The sequence below is a fragment of the Pogona vitticeps genome, chromosome 2 (genome assembly GCF_051106095.1).
Source record: "Pogona vitticeps strain Pit_001003342236 chromosome 2, PviZW2.1, whole genome shotgun sequence".
Classification (NCBI taxonomy): Eukaryota; Metazoa; Chordata; class Lepidosauria; order Squamata; family Agamidae; genus Pogona; species Pogona vitticeps.
In genome coordinates, this window is record NC_135784.1 from 15,395,765 (window position 1) to 15,414,359 (window position 18,595).

General features: G+C 45.9%; 1 protein-coding gene across 1 annotated transcript in view; it reads left to right on the forward strand.

Moving 5' to 3' along the window:
- Positions 1-18,451, forward strand: part of LOC110070269 (uncharacterized) — a 32,424-nt gene extending 13,973 nt beyond the window's left edge. Inside the window, exons 8-14 of the mRNA XM_078386792.1 lie at positions 3,198-4,222; positions 8,948-9,156; positions 11,814-12,327; positions 12,529-12,649; positions 14,371-14,459; positions 15,321-15,441; positions 16,291-18,451. Of these exons, the coding sequence (XP_078242918.1) occupies positions 3,198-4,222; positions 8,948-9,156; positions 11,814-12,327; positions 12,529-12,649; positions 14,371-14,459; positions 15,321-15,441; positions 16,291-17,516 (3,305 nt within the window). The 3' untranslated portion in view covers positions 17,517-18,451. The remainder of the gene's footprint in view (positions 1-3,197; positions 4,223-8,947; positions 9,157-11,813; positions 12,328-12,528; positions 12,650-14,370; positions 14,460-15,320; positions 15,442-16,290) is intronic.
- Positions 18,452-18,595: the final 144 nt, after the last annotated feature.

Here is an 18,595-nt window from a genome sequence, read left to right on the forward strand (position 1 = left end):
TAAATATCAGTTCATCTGAAAACTCCTTATGCAGCCATCTTTATTAGGTGCTTCCCACTTTTTTTCCTGTCATGGTTTGTGATGATTCATGCCTTCACTTCAGATCTTGTCTTTGGGAAATTCTCATTCACTGCAAACTTCCCTTCTCTCTGAATAGTTCTCACCATGCCTTCTTCTTACACTTACTAAAATCAGCTCTGCTGAAGTCCAGAGTACGTATTATATTAGTCTTAGGTTTTTCTTTCCTCATATCAACAAATCTTGAGAGGATGTGGTAACTTCCACCCAGAATTGTTACTATATCCAGTTGAATGGTTCTTCCTTGTTCGTGAGGGTCAGATCTAGAAGATAAGGAAGAAATTACAAGAGGGTTGGCTCTTTTAGATCTGACTCTCTTGTAATTTCTTCCTTATTTCTCCTGGAAGACAAAATAAGGCAAGTGAGAATGTTGTTGGGCCCTAAATTTTACAGGGCTGAATTTTGAACAAATCCATATTAAGATAACTATCCTTTTACAGCTACTGTAGATCATTCCTCTCTGAATAGGTGGTAAAATGAACTGGGAGGGCATCATCTAAGTGTTCAGCATGGAGTGAAAATCAATGGTAGACTCCCACAGCAATGCCAATGTTGTTTCCCTCTCCTTTGTTTTTTTTTAAACCCAGATGTTCTTCTTACCAGCCTTAACATCTTAAGTAGTCCGTCTAATCACAAGTGACGTGTCCTTTACACACAAAGGTACTCCTCTGCCCTTCCTGTGTGATTTTTTTCCTTTTAGCACTTCAGAACATTCGAGTAATGTCTCATCCCACCACGTTTTGTTATTTCCTATGAAATCACTATTGCCTTCCTGTGTTAAGAGTTCAAGCTCATTTCATTGGCTTCCCATATTCCTTGGGAAGCCAACAAAATGGTTGCAACTAGAACCATTGTTCCAGCTGTCTCTTTCCATCTGTTAACGGGACCCTTGTTCCATTCTCTTAGTTTCTGGTGCATTGCTGAAGTCCTTGTCCACAATATTTGGTGTCTGCCTGTCCTTTGGAATATTATCTCTCTTTCTCTGACAGGATTCAGTTTAAAAGCTCCCCTGACCAGGGTGATTCCTGTCACCCCAGGCCTGTGAGGTCAAAGCAATCCATGTTTTGCCAGGAGCTGCTCTTGCTGGGAGGGCAAAGAAGCCACCGTATCAGAAAGAAGAGATAACTGCTCAGTGGCTCTGCCACATCTCAGAGTTTCACAAGAGGGAAACAGCCTTCTTCTTGGGACATAGTTTCAGGCTTGAAAAGTAGTGGCCTAGTAAAGAGCCATAGCTCAGAATCATTGTACAACAGAAGGACTTAAAAACACTCCACCTTTTCCAGTGGCTCAAATTCACCATCCACTTAAGATGATCTAATGCCAGTTGTATAGCTCCAAGGATATATCATCCTTCCATACAACCTTCCTCTTCTGTGTGACATTCTCCAAAATGCTTGCTCCTCCTCCTCCTGGATCAACAGGTCTCAGGTCTTCTTTTCTGGGACAACAACCCAGTTACACATGCGTAAGATCTCGGCTTCTCTAGGCAAGACAATGAGCATGGGGCAGACATTGCAAGGCACTGCAGCAGCCATTCTCCTGCCCATGTTTCTCGCCCTATGCAGGAGGAGCATGGCACTGCAGACCTCCCCTGTCTGTGTAAAATGTCCTAGTTGACTTGCCCAGTTCACCCAGGTTGCTCATAAGCTTGCCACGACTCTTGAGTGCAGCTGAGGCCCTGACAGGTACTGCTCTCTCCTAAGTAGGCCAGTGACTCATTGCTTTTCAGCACCCACTTTCTCTGCTGCAGCCTCTTCCCCAACACCATGTGCTCGAAGCAGACAGCTCCTAGCACATGGTGGCCATCAAAGAGCTAAAAACAGACAAAACAAACATATAGGCAGCTCAGCCAACCAGTTAGCCCCAAGATGCGGCCTTACCCAGTTTCCTTGTGCACTCTCTTCTGCTTACGAGCTGGTATAAATTCCTAGCTCATTTTTCTTATGTGCAAATTTGTTTTTATTTTTCCTGGTAGTCATGATTGGCACTGTTCCTACCCATTTTCCCAGGGTTTGTATTTAATACCTGCCATGCTTTGTACAGTGGTGCCTCGCTTAACGACAAATCTGCATAGCGATGATTTTTTTGTGGTCGTTTTTGCAATCGCATAACGATGTTTCTAATGGGAAAATATCGCTTTGTGATGATCAGTAAGCTGTTTTGCTTACCGATTTTCGCATAACGATGTTTTCCCAACAGCTGATTGGCGGTTCCAAAATGGCTGCCGGGTAAAAAAATGGCCGAACACTGTGTTTTCACGCTCATTCCTTGCTTACCAGGCAGCAAAAATGGCGGCCGTATGGAGGATTTTCGCATAAAGGTAATTTTTTTGCCCATAGGAACGCATGAAACAGGTTTTAATGCATTCCTATGGGCTTTTTTATTTCGCATAGCGACGAATCCGTATAGCGATGATTTTGGCTGCACGGATTATCGTCGCTATGCAGGGCACCACTGTATATACCCAAAGAACTTTAGATATGGGGCAGTTTAAAATGAATAAAGAGAACCGATTTCCACTTTCAGCAGAACAATCCAAACTCTTAATGCACAGAGGTTCTAGTGGGTAAATTGTAGAGCTCCAGATGGTTTTGAACAGCAGAAGCCATAAATCTCTCATTATTGGCCATGCTATCTAGGGATGCGATTTTCAGGACTACACATACCATAATTCTCCACTGTGAGAGTTCGACCCACTCTTTCAGGCATCTTAGAATCTCCTCATTGTGATATACCGGGGGAAAGACCTAGATTAGAAGGCTTTGAGGCTTAGCTAGTTCAAGCCCTGTCCAATCTTTGTTCTTAGAAAGAAAATTCCCAGCCAGCACTGGGGCAGGAAGAGGAAGTTTGAGTGGAGCTAGGCAGTTAAGCATCAAAGCCTTCCAATTTAGGCCTTTCTCCCAGGTGAGCCACACTGAGGTATTTGTAAGGAGCTTGTAAGTGAGGTAGACCCCAGAATGGAGAATTATGGCATATGTAGTTCAAGAAAGTTGAAGAATCCCATCCCTAGTGCTGGATTGGATACATGTTGCCCAATCCTTGTTAATACATGAAAAGATCCTCGTCTCCTTTTTCTTCTTGCTGAAGTCACCCACAATAATAGTTACTTACTTGTTTAGGAGAGAAGTCATTTAAACGCCTGAGGAATGGAAAGACCATCAGTGAGAGATCAGCCTCCGATACGGATGAAATGAATGATGCTGAGGAGAAATGCTATAAATGCCAGGAGTGTGGCAAGAGCTTTAATCAGCGATCGCACCTCAACAGACACAAGCGCATTCACACGGGGGAGAAACCATATAAATGCCTGGAGTGTGGAAGAGCCTTTATCGAGAAGCGGAACTTTGTGGCCCACCAAACCATTCATACGGGAAAGAAACCGTATAAATGCCTGGAGTGTGAAAAGACCTTTAATCAGAGCTCACATCTGAAGAGGCACCAAATGATCCACACAGGGGAGAGACCGTATAAATGCCAAGAGTGTGGGAAAGGCTTTATGGAGAAGAGGGACCTTATTGAACATCATATGCACCAAGCTCTAGACCGACCCTTTGAGTGCCACGAATGTGGGAAGAGCTTCAGCCGGAAATCGAGTTTTACGGCCCACAAACTGCTTCACACGGGCTTGAAACCTTACAAGTGCAAGGACTGTGGGAAAGAGTTTCGTTACAACTCGGTCCTTATCGCTCATCGGAGGAGTCACACAGGAGAGAAACCGTACAAATGTGTGGAATGTGGGAAGACCTTCAGTCAGAGGTCCTACCTCAAGCGGCACCACGTCATGCACGTCGTGGAGAAGCCCCATAAATGCGCCGAGTGTGGGAAAAGCTTCCTCGAGGAGAAAAGCCTCACCACGCATCTAACGAATCACACCAAGGAGAAACGCTATAAATGCCTGGAATGTGGGAAGGCCTTTGGTCAGAAAGGGACCCTCCGCTCCCACCTCTTGGTTCATACTGGAGAGAAGCCGTTCATATGCCTGGAGTGCGGAAGGAGCTTCAATCAGAGGCAAAACCTCAACAGGCACCAAATTGTTCACGGAGGGATGAAACCATACAGGTGCCCAGAGTGCGGGCAGTGTTTTACTGAGAAGAGAATCCTCACGTTGCATCGAATGAACCACCATATAACCATATCCGTGATATAATGTCTGTATCATGAGAGGATGTTTCTTTCATGAGGGCATCTCAAGAGACATCAGGTTCATGCCGGGGCAGAGCCAGACACGCACAAGGAGATCTACTCTGTCTTCTCCATGGATTGCCTCTAGTGTAAAATTACAGTTGGTTTTTTAAAAATAGATTTTTTTTGTCTCTCTCTTGGACTCCTTAGAGTATTTTTAGGAAGAACCGAGTGGCTTCAGCTTGGTGCTGTTCCAGGCGTGCTGCTGATCCTTTCCCCGATTCTTAAGGCACAGCTGTGCCTCAAGAACCTTGAGGTTACATGTTATCTCGGTCAGTCTCCTCTAGGACCAACTAAGAGTAGACCGGTTAACTCAGTGCAATTTGCAGACTCACGGAAATAAATTTCAAAATGTCCTAGATTGGCTTGAGCACCGGACTAATAAATGTAAGGTACTGCACCTAGGGAAAAATAAACCAAACATACAGTTACAAGGTGGGGGATACCTGGCTCAGCAATACTGCAAGCGAGAAGGAACTTGGAATGGTTGTAGATCACAAGCTGAATATGAGCCAGCTGTGTGACGTGGCTACAAAAAAGGCAAAGGCTATTTTAGGCTGCATTAACAGAAGAAGTATACAGTGGTGCCTTGCATAGGGAAACATCGCTATGGGAAACATCGCTGTGCGGAAATAAAAAAGCCATAGAAACGCATTGAACTTTGTTCAATGCGTTCCTATGGCTTGAAAACTCACCGTTGTGTGAAGTTCTTCCATAGCACTGCCATTTTTGCGCCCTCGGTAAGCGAGGGCAGGGCGCGAAAATGCGGCGGGGACCTTCCGGCGGCCATTTTGGAACCGCCGATCAGCTGTTCTCCCCTGCTTCGTTATGCGATATTCGCTAAGCGAATCGCTTAGCGAATATCGCAATGCGAAAAACCTCCATAGGGGCCATCGCTGAGCGAATGCTCCAGCGATGGCCCAGAGCCCCTCGTTAAGCGATTTAATTGCTCTACGGGCACTCGTTATGCGAGGCACCACTGTAGTTTCCAAATCTCGCAAGATGCTAGTTCCCCTCTCTTCGGCACTGGTTAGGCCTCCGTCTGTGTCCTGTGTCCAGAAGAAGAAGGCTGAGGGTAGAGATGACAGCACTTTTCAAATACAGACTTGAAAGGCTGTCATTCAGAGGAGAGACAGGATCTGTCCTCGATCATTGCAGAGTGCAGGATCCATAACAATGGGCTCAAGTTACAGGAAGCCAGATTTCAGTGGAATGTCAGGGAAAACTTCCTAACTATTAGAGCAGTACAGCGATGGAACCGATGACCTCAAGAGGTGGCGAGTGCTCCAACACTGGAGGCATTCAAGGAAAATTTAGACAACCACCTGGCAGATATCCTTTGATTTGTATTCCTGCAATGAGCAGAGGGTTGGACTTGATGGCCTTATAGGCCCCTTCCAACTTCATGATTCTATGATTCTAAAGTTCAGTAGTTGAGTCAGTAAGGTTAGCGATAGTTGGATCGCTCTTGGTTGGAACCAGTGATAGAATTCTGGCTTTTGTGTGTGTGTGTGTTTTTTTTTTTTACAAATTTCATTGACGTTTTACAGATGTTAATTTGCAAAGAGCTTATGTCTAGTCGAAATAACCATGTCAGGCATCGCCTTGTGCCGTGGCTTAGTGAACCACCTGGTTTTTTTGTCCGTAAAGATTTGCCACATCCTAATCTTTGGAGGGATATTCCATTTTGTACACTTGTTTTCTAAAGCAGTGGTTCTTGGACTACGACGCCCAGAAATCCTGGCCAGCACAGCTGGCAGGGAAGGCTTCTGGGAGTTTTAGTCCAGGAACACCTGCGGAACCCAAGGTTTGTGAACCACTGCTCTTAAGCAATTCTGAGAGAGATTTTTGAGTAAGGAAAGGAACCTGGGAATTACAGGGGGGGCTCAGTAAAAAGCAGCAGCTCAAGATAAAGAGGGCCATGGAAGGAAGAACATCAGTCTACATCCCATCAGAGTAGCTATGTGGCAGCAGGAGGGACAGGCTGAGACCCACGTCTGCTTTTCAACCTCAAGGCTGTGCAACAAGGCCAAGCATACATGGACAACCCATTAATTGGTCCAATTTCCTCCTTTCCCCCTTATTTTCTGCTTTGTTTAGACACTTAACTGTATATATAACCTGAAGTATTTCTCTTGGTTTTCATCTTTCTTTCCTCTTCTATCTGAAATAAATTTCTTTCAGCAAATATTTTTGACTTATATAGTAATTGAGGCTTTTTTAAAAAAAAGCATTTAACAGTCAAAAGTTTTGGCAAGAGATAATGTTAAAAGTTGCCCTGTGTATATTTCTGATTTTTGAAAAGCTACTCGTAGCTTCTCCCCAGGTCACAGAGCCATGCAAGTATCACTGAATATAATTCCACTTGCTTCTATTTAAAAGAGCAGCATTTTCAGGGATATTTTGGTGGTGGGGTTTTCCACTTTTAATCACTCTTCTTGTTTCTAAGTGCCTGGAGAGGCAGAGGGCACAGTCTGAATTATAAATTTTACCCAGCACCAGGCAGAAATCGAATTGCTGGATTGACAGACATCCAGAAAATGCAAGTTCAGAGAAATCCAACTTAAAATAACAAGGTGAGGACCTAATTTGAAGGAGTAACAAACATAATTACCCTATAAGCAGTGGTTTCCAATCTTGAGTCCCCCAGGTGTTCTGGGACTACAACTCCCAGAAGCCTTCACTAGCTGTGCTGGCCAGGATTTCTGGGAGTTGTAGTCCAAAAACTTCTGGGGTTCCCATGGTTGAGAAGCAGTGCTTGACGAATGGGATGGCATCAGCCCCAGAAACATATTTCATTTTCATTTCTTATTTATGTGCCATGAAGTTGCATAAAACTTTTAACAACCGTAAAAGGATTTCAGAGTACAGCACGTGAGATGTGGCCAAACAAGGATTCAGACGCAGGTCTCTTGAGGATGTTGTTCTGTCCTCTACATCAAACTAGCTCTCAGATTTTCATGTTGGCTTAGCTTTAAAGCTAAGAATGCAGAACAATATCCTTTTGGTAAACAGAGGAAAAAATCCTGTTGCTTACCATAGGAACTACAGTGGTGCCTCGCTAGACAGTTTACCCCGCATGACAGTTTTTCGCTAGACATTGACTTTTTGCGATCACTATAGTGATTCGCAAAACAGTGATTCCTATGGGGGAATTTCGCTGGACAATGTTTGGTCCCTGCTTCGCAAACCGATTTTCGCTAGACAACGATTTTGACAGCTTCCTCCGCGCTCACAAAACAGGTGTTTTCGGGACCTAAGCTTCGCAAGACAGTGATTTAAACAGCTGATCGGTGGTTCACAAAGCGGCTTTCCTATGGCCGATCTTCGCTAGACAACGACGATTCTTTCCCATTAGAATGCATTAAACAGGTTTCAATGCATTCCAATGGGGAAATGCTTTTTGCTAGACAATGATTTCGCTAAACAGCGATTTCAGGGGAAAGGATTATCATTGGCTAGCGAGGCACCACTGTAGCACTAAAGTTGGCCCATTGAATCAGTGGGGATTGGATAAGTCATCTATATATGTTCTGTTGATTCAAGTAGACTTATTCTACTTGCAGCTTACTTTCACCTAGTAAGTTGCAGTTAGTCAGGCCCTTCATTGAACAACAGAGGCATCTTTTCAATTAGCTGGAAGTAGCCATAGCTACTAGTTAAGCCTTGATGTGAATGTTGATCCTTTAATTCTCATTCATTTAATTTTTATTATTTATACTCTACTTTTCTCCCCAAGAGGACCCAAGTCAGCTTACAATACTGGAACAAACAATGTTAAAAGCAAAAAAAATACAATAAACTGTTAATGAAAATAGTAAGTAAACTTCTACTATATTAAAACTTGATACTTAAAAACATCCAGTTACTGGAGAAAAGTCTGCTTGGAGAGAAAGCTGTTTGCATGCTTTGTCTAATTACTATTTAAAATGTTCTTTTTAAAGTCACATTATTTAATGTAACTGGAAGTTATATTAGAACGTGGCTTGATGAACCAGGCCTACAATAATTTAAAGACGTCCGATAAGCTTTCTTTTTCCTGAGCCAGAGTTTTGGATAAGCCCAAAGACTTTTGGTTTGCAATCTTGGTTAAAAATAAAATAAACTCATATTCTTCCAGAATGCCTCTTGCTCCATATGTCTTAGACTCTGCTTTCCAAGTATCAGGAAACATTTTTTAAAAGAAGGAAAATTTATTTATTTATTTATTTATTTATTTATTTATTAGATTTATACCCCGCCCATCTAGACATAAGTCTAGGTGGAAAAATGAAGAAAATAAGTCAAGAGAAGAACTTGATGAATGGGGAAACATCCATACAATGGCTATCCATAAAATGACTGAGAAAAGCGTCAGTCTTTAAACATTCATTTATCCAAAAAAAAAAAAGCCCATGCCTCTTTTAAAAAAACAACAACCCACAACAGATACATCTAGTCTAGCAGGGGGTCACAAAATGAACGTGGCGGCTGACATTTTATCCTGCGCCTCGAATCCCAGGAGGAGCTCAACCTCAAGAGAGCCTGAGTTGAGAGGTGAGCAGATCTGTCTCTTTCGGGGCTGCAACTCTTAGGACCCCGGGGGAATTCTGGGAGTTGTGGTCCAAGAGGACCAATCGGTCCGAACGCTGAGAAAGAGGGAGCGGAGCTGAACGAGGAGGGGACTCCTAGAGAGGACTTTCAATAGAGGAGGGGGGGAAAGGGGCGTGCCCTCCCCGAGCGAGGCTCCTCCCCCTTTTTTCCATGTGTGGTCTTCCTTGGGAGGTGGAAGGAGGGAGGGGGAGAAGGCGAAGCGGAGCTGCTTCCTGGTCCCAAAGCGGAGCAGCTGAGAATCCGGAGGGGGATCAACTTTGGCTCTGCCCTCCTCCTTTTGGTCTTCCCTGCTGGGAGCGTCTGGTGAGTCCTCTCCGCCCATATCCCAGCCCCATGGGACCCATAGAGCTGCAGCAGGGGAAAGGATGTGTTGCAATGGGGGGGGGGGAAATGTAAAGCACCCCAAAAGGGAGAGGGGTGAAAAGGCAGTGGGGTGTAGTGGGTAAGGGAGTGAGGTCTCAAGCCTCTCCTGGACCGTGAAATCCACTGCTGGGGGACTTAATTTCTCTTGCCCTACCTTGCAAAGTCGTTGCGAACCCAAAACCTTATGGGAGAACCCTATAGTATTATTTCAGGAAACAGGAGGTATAATAAGCTCAGTGGCTTAGATGGGAGTTCGATCCCCCCCCCCGTGCCTCCTTTTACAGGGGCTGGACACCATCATCCCTAGAGCCCCTTCATCCTAGTTCTAAGAGGATGATTCTTTTTATTCCAACACTGGCCCTACACCATGTTGGCTCATAGATAAGACCCCACTATCTGTAGGAACAGTATGTGCAGGTTCACCTATTCACTGCCTGAGAATATTAAATAAGACGCACACCAAATACATATTTATACAGTACATACTTCCACAGTATTTAACCAGAACTGACCACTAGGGTGGTTCAATAAGAGACCATGCCATGTTATAGGGTTCACTATTTTCACGAGTTTGGGCATCCACTGAGAGGGCTTGGGATCAATTCCCCCGCCCCCAGATACCACGGTCCCACTGTATTACAAAAGTAAGGCTCCAGTGAGACCTCTTCCCCCCCCCCCTCAAATGTTCTCCCTGCAACCCTTTATGACTCAGGTGATGAAGGATATTTTTAATTTGGTGTCTTCCACCGGAAACTTGTGTGAGTCTTTTGCCCAGCTTAAGTGCAGTTGTGTGAACCACACGGGGGCAAATTGCTGCCAGTGAAGGAGTCCCCACTTGTGTATTCTTTCCCGTGCACCAGTCGCCTGATTTGGCACACGGTGAGGAGTTTCAGAGGGGGCCTGAACAGTGTGAAGATAACAGGAAAACCAAAAAAGTTAATTAAGGGTGGCAATGATGCTTCTCCATAGCAGGCAGATTGGGGGATGTGGAATGCGAGCCCATCCATTCGGACCAGTTAAGCCAGTTCCTGTTTGCCTGAGGGAATGGGGGAATAGTAAGTAGGGAAGACACAGAAGAAGGGCTATTGGGGGGGGTTCAGAGAAGCAAGAAGTAGGGTGAAGCAAAGATGACTGAATTCTTTGTCTTTGTTCTATGCCATCTAACGTGGGCAGCCACAACCTGTTCACCAATGTTGTTGTTGTTTAATTGTTAAGTCGTGCCCAACTCTTCGTGAGCCCACGGACCAGAGCACGCCAGGCCCTCCTGCCTTCCAGTGCCTCCCGGAGTTGGGTCAATTTCATTCTGGTACCTTCGATGACACTGTCCAACCATCTCATCCTCTGTCGTCCCCTTCTCCTCTTGCCTTCGCACTTTCCTAACATCAAGGTCTTTTCCAGGGAGTCTTCTCTTTTCATGAGATGGCCAAAGTACTGGAGCCTCAGCTTCAGGATCTGTCCTTCCAGTGAGCACTCAGGGTTGATTTCCTTCAGAATGGATAGGTTTGATCTCCTTGCAGTCCAGGGGACTCTCAAGAGCCTCCTCCAGCACCAATGTACTTTAGTTTAAATTTTAACTTTCCCAAGTCAGCAAATTACCTATATCAAATTACAGTACCAAGGTATCGTTTTGTCTTCTCAAGGGCTAGGTTTAATTGCTCTCCCTCAGCCTTGTTAAAAGGGCGCTTTAATAGCATTCCTTATGGAGAAAGGACATACCCCTGTGGGGAAGAAACATTTGAGTCCTTGACACATACCATTCTAGAAGGCAGCTTACATAGGTTCGAACGTATCCACTATCTCTGCCCAATAATGTGTAAATGTTCTAGTATATCTCCCACAGACTGCCTGAAGTTTCTGCTGTCGGGAGAGAACCAATTAATAACAGACGGTGGGTAAAGTTTTTATTCCCAGTTTTAAGAATTCATAAAATGTTATATTAAGACAAGCACCTGACTCAAGTTCCTTTGATATGTTCTAGCAATGTACTTACTCTGTATATCTTATATTATGTTTTTATCTTTGAATTTTTGGGTCTATGACTGTATAACAAAATTTAACTCTGTGCCATCAAATTGCCTCCAACTTATGGCAACCCTATGAATCGGTGATCTCCAAAATACCACGTCCTCAACTGCGCTGCTCAGCTCTTGCAAACTCAAGCCTGTGGCTTCCTTTAGGGAGTCTTCCCTAGTAGCCCTTCGATTGCTTTCTACCCTGGGAGTCTCATCTTCCATCCCTATCTCTTGTTCCTTTTTGGACTGTCCCATCATTGGGGTTTTCGTGGTGGGCAAAGTTCAGCAGGGTTTACCATGGTCAGTGTTAACAAAAGTTAGTTTGAGTGCCACCGCTGTTGCCTCCTCCGCCCGCACCATTTTCAGCTAGCGCAGCTGCCCAGTCGCTCCCTTGGAGAGCATTGCTCTTAATAGGGTCACCTCTTCAGTACTGGGCACTGTCACCACTAGGTTGTTTTTAAGTCACAATGTTTAAGTCACATTTTCTACAGCTCCAGACAACTTGAACCCTGACTGTAAAACCTTGCTTTGCCTCGAGAATATGAAAAAAGTGTTGATTCACAGATCTTCTTTTCCGATTTCCAGGACTCGAGACCGTCGCTCCTTTCGGGTGCTGATTAAGGACGAAATCTGGGAAAAGAGGACAGGCTTCCCCGTGGACGGCTCCCTCGGAGCCCGAACCAAGATGGCGGAAGAAGGTTCCTCTACCCCTGAAGCAGGAGGAGGCCTTGATGCCTTCCAAGCTGGGATCACTGGGGAAGACGGGGGAAGGACGTTCAAAAATGTCCCCCGTGAAGAGAAGGGCAGCTCAGATTTCCACTGCCAGCGCTTCAGGGGGTTCTGCTACAAAGAGGCCAGGGGTCCCCGAGAGGCTTGCGCTCGGCTCCATGAACTCTGCCGTCGGTGGCTGAAGCCAGAAAGGCACACCAAGGCTGAGATCCTGGACCTGGTGATCTTGGAGCAGTTCCTGGCCATCCTCCCCTCAGAGATGTCCAGCTGGGTGAGGGAATGTGGAGCGGAGACCAGTTCCCAGGCGGTGGCCCTGGCCGAAGGGTTCCTCCTGAGTCAGGCAGAAGAAAAAGAGCAGGAAAAATTGGAGGTAAGAGCATTTCCTCCTGGTGGATTAGGACTCAGAATCTACTTGGGACTTTCCTAGATTTTCCTCCTTTATAGAGGTCACTCAACAAAGGGACGGGTGCTTGGCCTCCCTGTTTCGTCCTGCGCCTTTTTCTAATTCCACTCTTCCCCCCCCCCCGCGTCCCATCTCTTGTTCTCATTTTTATTGTCCTCTCTGGTGCAGGATCTGTGTATGAAAGAGGATGCTGACAGGCTGAAGATGCGAAAGCTTCCCCCGGATGCAAGACTCACTCTGCCCTCTTTGTGGCTGGCACTGGAAGGTGACCAAAGAGCCATCTCGCTGGGTAAGGATTCACGGTTTTGTTGTATTTTTTAAAAACTTGGTTCCCCCATTCTCAAATATGCTTGACGTCCCTTGGCTGGTTTTCTGTCCCTCTGAGTGCTGAATTCCAGCACTTGTTTTTTGTATTAGTCATTAGGAATGTGCAATTTGAATTTTTGGGACTAGAAAAACCCACCATTCTCCATTCTGGGAATTCCTCCGGACACACCGATAGGTGTGGCTCGCCGGGAGAAAAGGCCTGGCTGGCTCGCCTAGGACAGGCCTAGCCCCATTCTAACTTCCTGTTAGAAAAAGGTGGGGCTTCCTGGACATCCTGTCACGGGGCAGAGTCTGTCGTCGGGGCCGAATCACCACACACCCAAGACAAGTCCGAGACTCACACTGCTCAGAGTTGCCTGTTAGATAACTCCCACCACTCCTAATGGAGAATGCTCAAAAAGAGACCTTTGGGTAGTGTGGGTGGCATATAAATTACATAAAATAATAAATTAATTAATATTTCCAAAAATGCAGAATAACTAGGGTTAAAGAACTAGGAAAGCGATGGGAGGAAAGCAATAACAAGCCTAGACAGCATCTTTAAAAGCAGAGACATCACCTTGCCAACAAAGGTCCGCTTAGTCAAAGCTATGGTATTTCCAGTAGTGATATAAGGAAGTGAGAGCTGGATCATAAAGAAGGCTAACCGCTGAAGAATGGATGCTTTTGAATTGTGGTGCTGGAGGAGGCTCTTGAGAGTCCCCTGGACTGCAAGGAGAACAAACCTATCAATTCTGAAGGAAATCAACCCTGAGTGCTCACTGGAAGGACCTGAAGCTGAGGCTCCAATACTTTGGCCATCTCATGAGAAGAGAAGACTCCCTGGAAAAGACCCTGATGTTAGAAAAGTGTGAAGGCAAGAGGAGAAGGGGACAACAGAGGATGAGATGGTTGGACAGTGTCATCGAAGAAACCAACATGAATTTGACAAAACTCCGGGAGGCAGTGGAAGACAGGAGGGCCTGGTGTGCTCTGGTCCATGGGGTCACGAAGAGTCGGACACGACTTAACGACTAAACAACAAGAAGAAAGAACTAGATCAGTGTTTCCCAAACTGGGGGTCGTAAAGTTTTTTCCGGTGGGTTGGGGTGTGTGTCTCCTTATATGTGTTGTAGCCCTTCTCAGCTATGTACGAAACATCCACTGAAGGGCAGCTTCTGTGGGTCAGTATCTCAGCCATCATCTGGAGGTCAGCTAGAAGGAACTATGGCTCAGCAGTGGATCCTATGCGTGCTATGGAAAAGTTCCCATGTTCAGTATTTCATATCTCCAAGCGGAGTTGGAAAAAGAGACCTGTGTGGGACCCACCTTGCTCCCTTCTGCGCTCCCTAACTCCTTTTGTCCTGTCCCATAGGATTTTGCACTTTTGACTGGAAGGCAGTGCAGCCAAAGGCTGGGTTTAAAAGAATAATAATGATGTGCCATCAAGTCCATCTGAGTTACAGCAACTCTTTATCAGGGTTTTCTAGGTAGAGAAAACTCAGAAATGGTTTTCCCTCTTCCTTTCTTATGGGGTTGCCCTGGGAGTTTGCAACTTGCCCAAGGCCACACAGGCTGGCTGTACTCACAGGAGACCCAGTCGGGGAATCGAACTTCCAACCTCTGGCTCCGCAGCCAGAGACCTACAAATTAATAAATGGCTCTTCTGTTCACTCTCCTCCCCACCCCACCCCTCCATCACAGGAGATCGACCAAGATTGCCAGCAGCCATTCATACTCGCTCATCCTTCTTTTGTGATGCACCGGAAATGGCCTCTGTGCAGCTGGATCAGGTACAGGCAGAATCGACAGTAAATATAAGGCTGGGGGTTATTGTCCTGACTTCAACTGGAAGCCTCTCTCTCTCTTCTCTGCCCTGTAAGAAGGATGGGAACGCCGTTTCTGAGTGTTCGAATCCTCTACCTGAACCTTTGCTAAATCGGATTCAGTGTAATTTCAGATTCTGCTCCAGTGGAGGAAAAACTATTTCTTTGTGAACAGAATTATATATCGAATTTTTCCGCGTATAAAATGACACTTTTTCCTAAAATAATTAGAGGAAAAATTGGGTGTTGTTTTATACACGGAAGGAAGCAGTCATGCGTGCGCACTCGGGCGCCTCTTGCTGCTGCCTTGCCCGCCCGCCCGATCACCTCCTCAAGTGCGACTGCCGACTGCCGGGACTCACCTCCAGCTCACGTTGCCCGCCTTGTCCCCTCTGGTGGTGGAGGCAGGAGGAGGCGGAGGCAAACAAGCACTCGCGTGCGCTTAGGCACCTCTTTCTGCAGCCGCTGGCAGATCACCTTCTCCCACAATCTCCTCAGGGCAGGGGACAAGGCAGCCACGTGAGCTGAAGGTGAGCCCTGGCAGTCGGCAGTCGCACTGGAGGAGGTGATCGAGCAGGCAGCAGAGACAGCAGGAGATGGAGGAGCAGTTGCCCATTAATTGCTCCTCCGCCTCCATCAAGGGTCAAAATTAGGAGGGCATTTTATACATTGGGGGGGTCATATACACGGTAAAATACGTATATATAAAATATGTATATATTTCAGGTAAAATATGTATATGTATATATTTCAGGTAAAATACGTATATATAAAATATGTATATATTTCAGGTAAAATACGTATATATAAAATATGTATATATTTCAGGTGACCTTTGAGGAGGTGGCTGTGTGTTTCACAGAAGAGGAATGGATCTTGCTGGATTTCCACCAAAGAGCCCTGCACACCGAGGTGATGAAGGAGAATTATGGGATGATGGCCTCTCTCGGTAAGGATCTCCCTGGCTCTTGCTTGCTGAGATCAGTGTCCAAGTGGGGGAAAGTAACCGCTTCCTGTTACATACAGTGGTGCGTCACTTAACGATTGCTTCATTAAACGACGAAACCGCTATACAATGACTGATTTTGCGATCGCAAAATGATGTTTTAATAGGCAAAGTCCGCTTTGCGACAGTCGGTTCCCTGCTTCGGGAGTCGATTCTTCGCATTACGACGATTTTATGGGCGGCTTCAAAATGGCCGCCGGCTGCTCAAAATAGCTCCCCGCTGTGTTTTAGGACGGATTTCTCGCTAAACAGGCACCGATAATGGCCACCCCTATGGAGGACCTTCGCTGGACTGTGAGTTTTCAGCCCATTGGAATGCATTGAACGTGTTTTCAATGCATTTCAATGGGTTTTTTTATTTTCGCTTAACGAGGATTTTGCTCTACAGCGTTTTCGCTGGAACAGATTATCCTCGTTAAGCGAGGCACCACTGTACTTTACTATCTGAATGGAACTCTGCTTTCCATGTACATAAGCTCACACTTGACAGTATAGGTTTTAAATTTAGTTTCACATAAATCTGTGTGCTATAGCAATCTCTGAGTTGAATCCCTCTGATGATTTTGGACTACGGTGCCCATCATCCCCAATCATTGGCTCTGCTGGGTGCAGCTGACAGGCACTGCACATGCCATCATCCTCCAGAAGGCCACATGTTCCCCACCGCCGGTAGTTCAATTTACAGAGAGAGGCTTTCACTGTTGTCGTTTTCATTATGCCACCCACAACCAATCAAATCTGCTTCTTTTTTGAATTGATGGAGTGCGTCTTTTCCCCCCCACCTCTTTCAAGGTGCTGATCGGCGGGAGAGTGAAAATAAAGGCGGGTTGTGCGCCATGTTGTTGGAAACGACAAGACATCCGGAGGAAGAAAAGCAAAGTCAAAAGAGAGAGAGAAAGGAGGAACAAAAGACTGAATCACCTCCTTTTCTGGCCTCGGACATCTGGGAAATCCCAGTCCACGAGAAAATGGAAAGGGTTGAAGATCTTTATTCTGAATCGAGCTGGGATGATCCTTTGGCCGGTCACCTAAGGGAGGAAGCGCATAAATGGCCGCACGGCGAAGAAGACTTTAATTGGAACTCAGACCTTACTGAATATCAAAGAACGCACCTGGGTGAGGAAACCTGTGAGGTCCTGGAGTGGGGAAGGGGCTTCCGTCAGAAGATCCTGTTCGCTCCTCATCTGCCAGCTGCGACAGGAGAGAAACCGTATACCTGTCTGGATTGCGGGAAGGGCTTCAGCCGGAGCAGCACCCTCAAAACCCACCAGATCATTCACACGGGGCAGAAGCCATATAAATGTCTGGAATGCGGCAAGAATTTCAGCCAGAAGTCCGGGTTGAGAACGCACCAGATCATTCACACCGGAGAGAAACCGTACCGATGCCTGCTGTGCGGGAGGAGCTTCAATCTGAAGTCCAGCTTGAATAGGCACCAGAATGTTCACACAGGAGAGAGGCCGTTCCAGTGCTTAGAGTGCGGAAGGTGCTACGCCTCAAAAAGGAACCTCGTGGCCCATCAGATGGATCACACCGGAGAGAAACCCTACCAGTGCCTGGAGTGTGGGAAGAGCTTCAGCCAGAGGTCGGTCTTGAAAATCCACCAGGTCTTTCACAGCCAAGAGAAATCTTACAAGTGCTTGGTGTGTGGGAAGGATTTCCACATGAGATCCGGTCTCAGCAGGCACCAGATGGTCCACACGGGGGAGAAACCCCATAAATGCCTGGAGTGCGGGAAAAGCTTCACTGACCGGAGCAAACTAGTGGTCCATCAGATGAGCCACAATGGGGAGAAACCCTACAGCTGCCCCGAGTGTGGGAAGGGCTTCACCATCAAGAGGAGCCTCGCGGCGCATCAAATGAACCACGCGGAAGGGAAACCGTACCAATGCCTGGACTGTGGGAAGACCTTCAGCCACAGGTCAAGCCTCAGCCGACACCAGACTTTGCACGCCGAGGAGAAGGCACACACAGATGAAAAGCCACGATGGCTGCCGTATATCCTGCCCGCTCTTTGAGATGGCAGCGCTTATGTTCTGTCTGTCTGATGCTTCACCGTTGTGTGTATGTGTGTTTGAAGGAGGAAAGTGGTTAATACAGTTGTGGCCGCACTCTGTGGAAATCCTCCTTTCGAGTTGAGTTGATATCTTTTGATATCAAGGCCTACTGTGGATGCTGAAAACCATGGATTATAACACTATTTTCATAGTGAACAGTATACATAGCATAGTCTCTGCCTCCCCCTATTGGCCAGTTCTGGTGACGTCATCTTTAGAAATATATACATATATATATTTTCTCTTAACATTTTTAGTATTTTCAGACCGTGGATAAGTGAATCCGTGGATACTGATCCCGCAGATAAGGGGATCCTACTGCAATTTGGTTTTGCTCAAGAAGGCTTATTTTTCTGCTAACCTTCTCATTAATACAGACCTAAATCCTACTGCTGGGTGCAACTAAAGCAGGCCTATTTTGGTGTCCACACTTGGCGTCCATCCAACTGGCTAGAATCTGATCACATGTAAACCCATAGTAGGTGCAGTCTTTCTGGGTGTTGGTGTCAACGTACACCCGAATAGACAACAGAGAGCGGAAGATTATGAAAACCACTTGCATCATTTACACGGGCGATATTTTGCAATAGGAATCTGGCCCTTTGAGAATTTTCCAGGCTCCTTCCCTTTTTTTATGTTCAGGAAATTGATGGAAACAGAATTATTCAAAGCTGCCTTCAACAACGGCTTCTCCCTAATGCCGTACATTTTAATGTTGGTTTTAGCCCCACCCCTACCCCCTTTTTTGGGAGGATGAATTTTTAGACCTACATGCTTAAATCACTATATTGATGAATGTATTTTGTATTTTGTGGGGCTTCAGCTTTAACTTGTAAACCGCCCAGACTAGTGCTTGCACTGATGGGGTGGTAAATAAAATAAATAAATAAAATAAATATATTTGATTCAATCGATCTACCCCAATTGGTAAAATTCACAGGATTTTGACTGAAACCGCAAGGACTTGTGGTTGGAGAGGGAATGTGCTTTAGGCTGCAGTAGATAAATATCCAAAGCCTGTCATTCAACAGCCTTGGTCA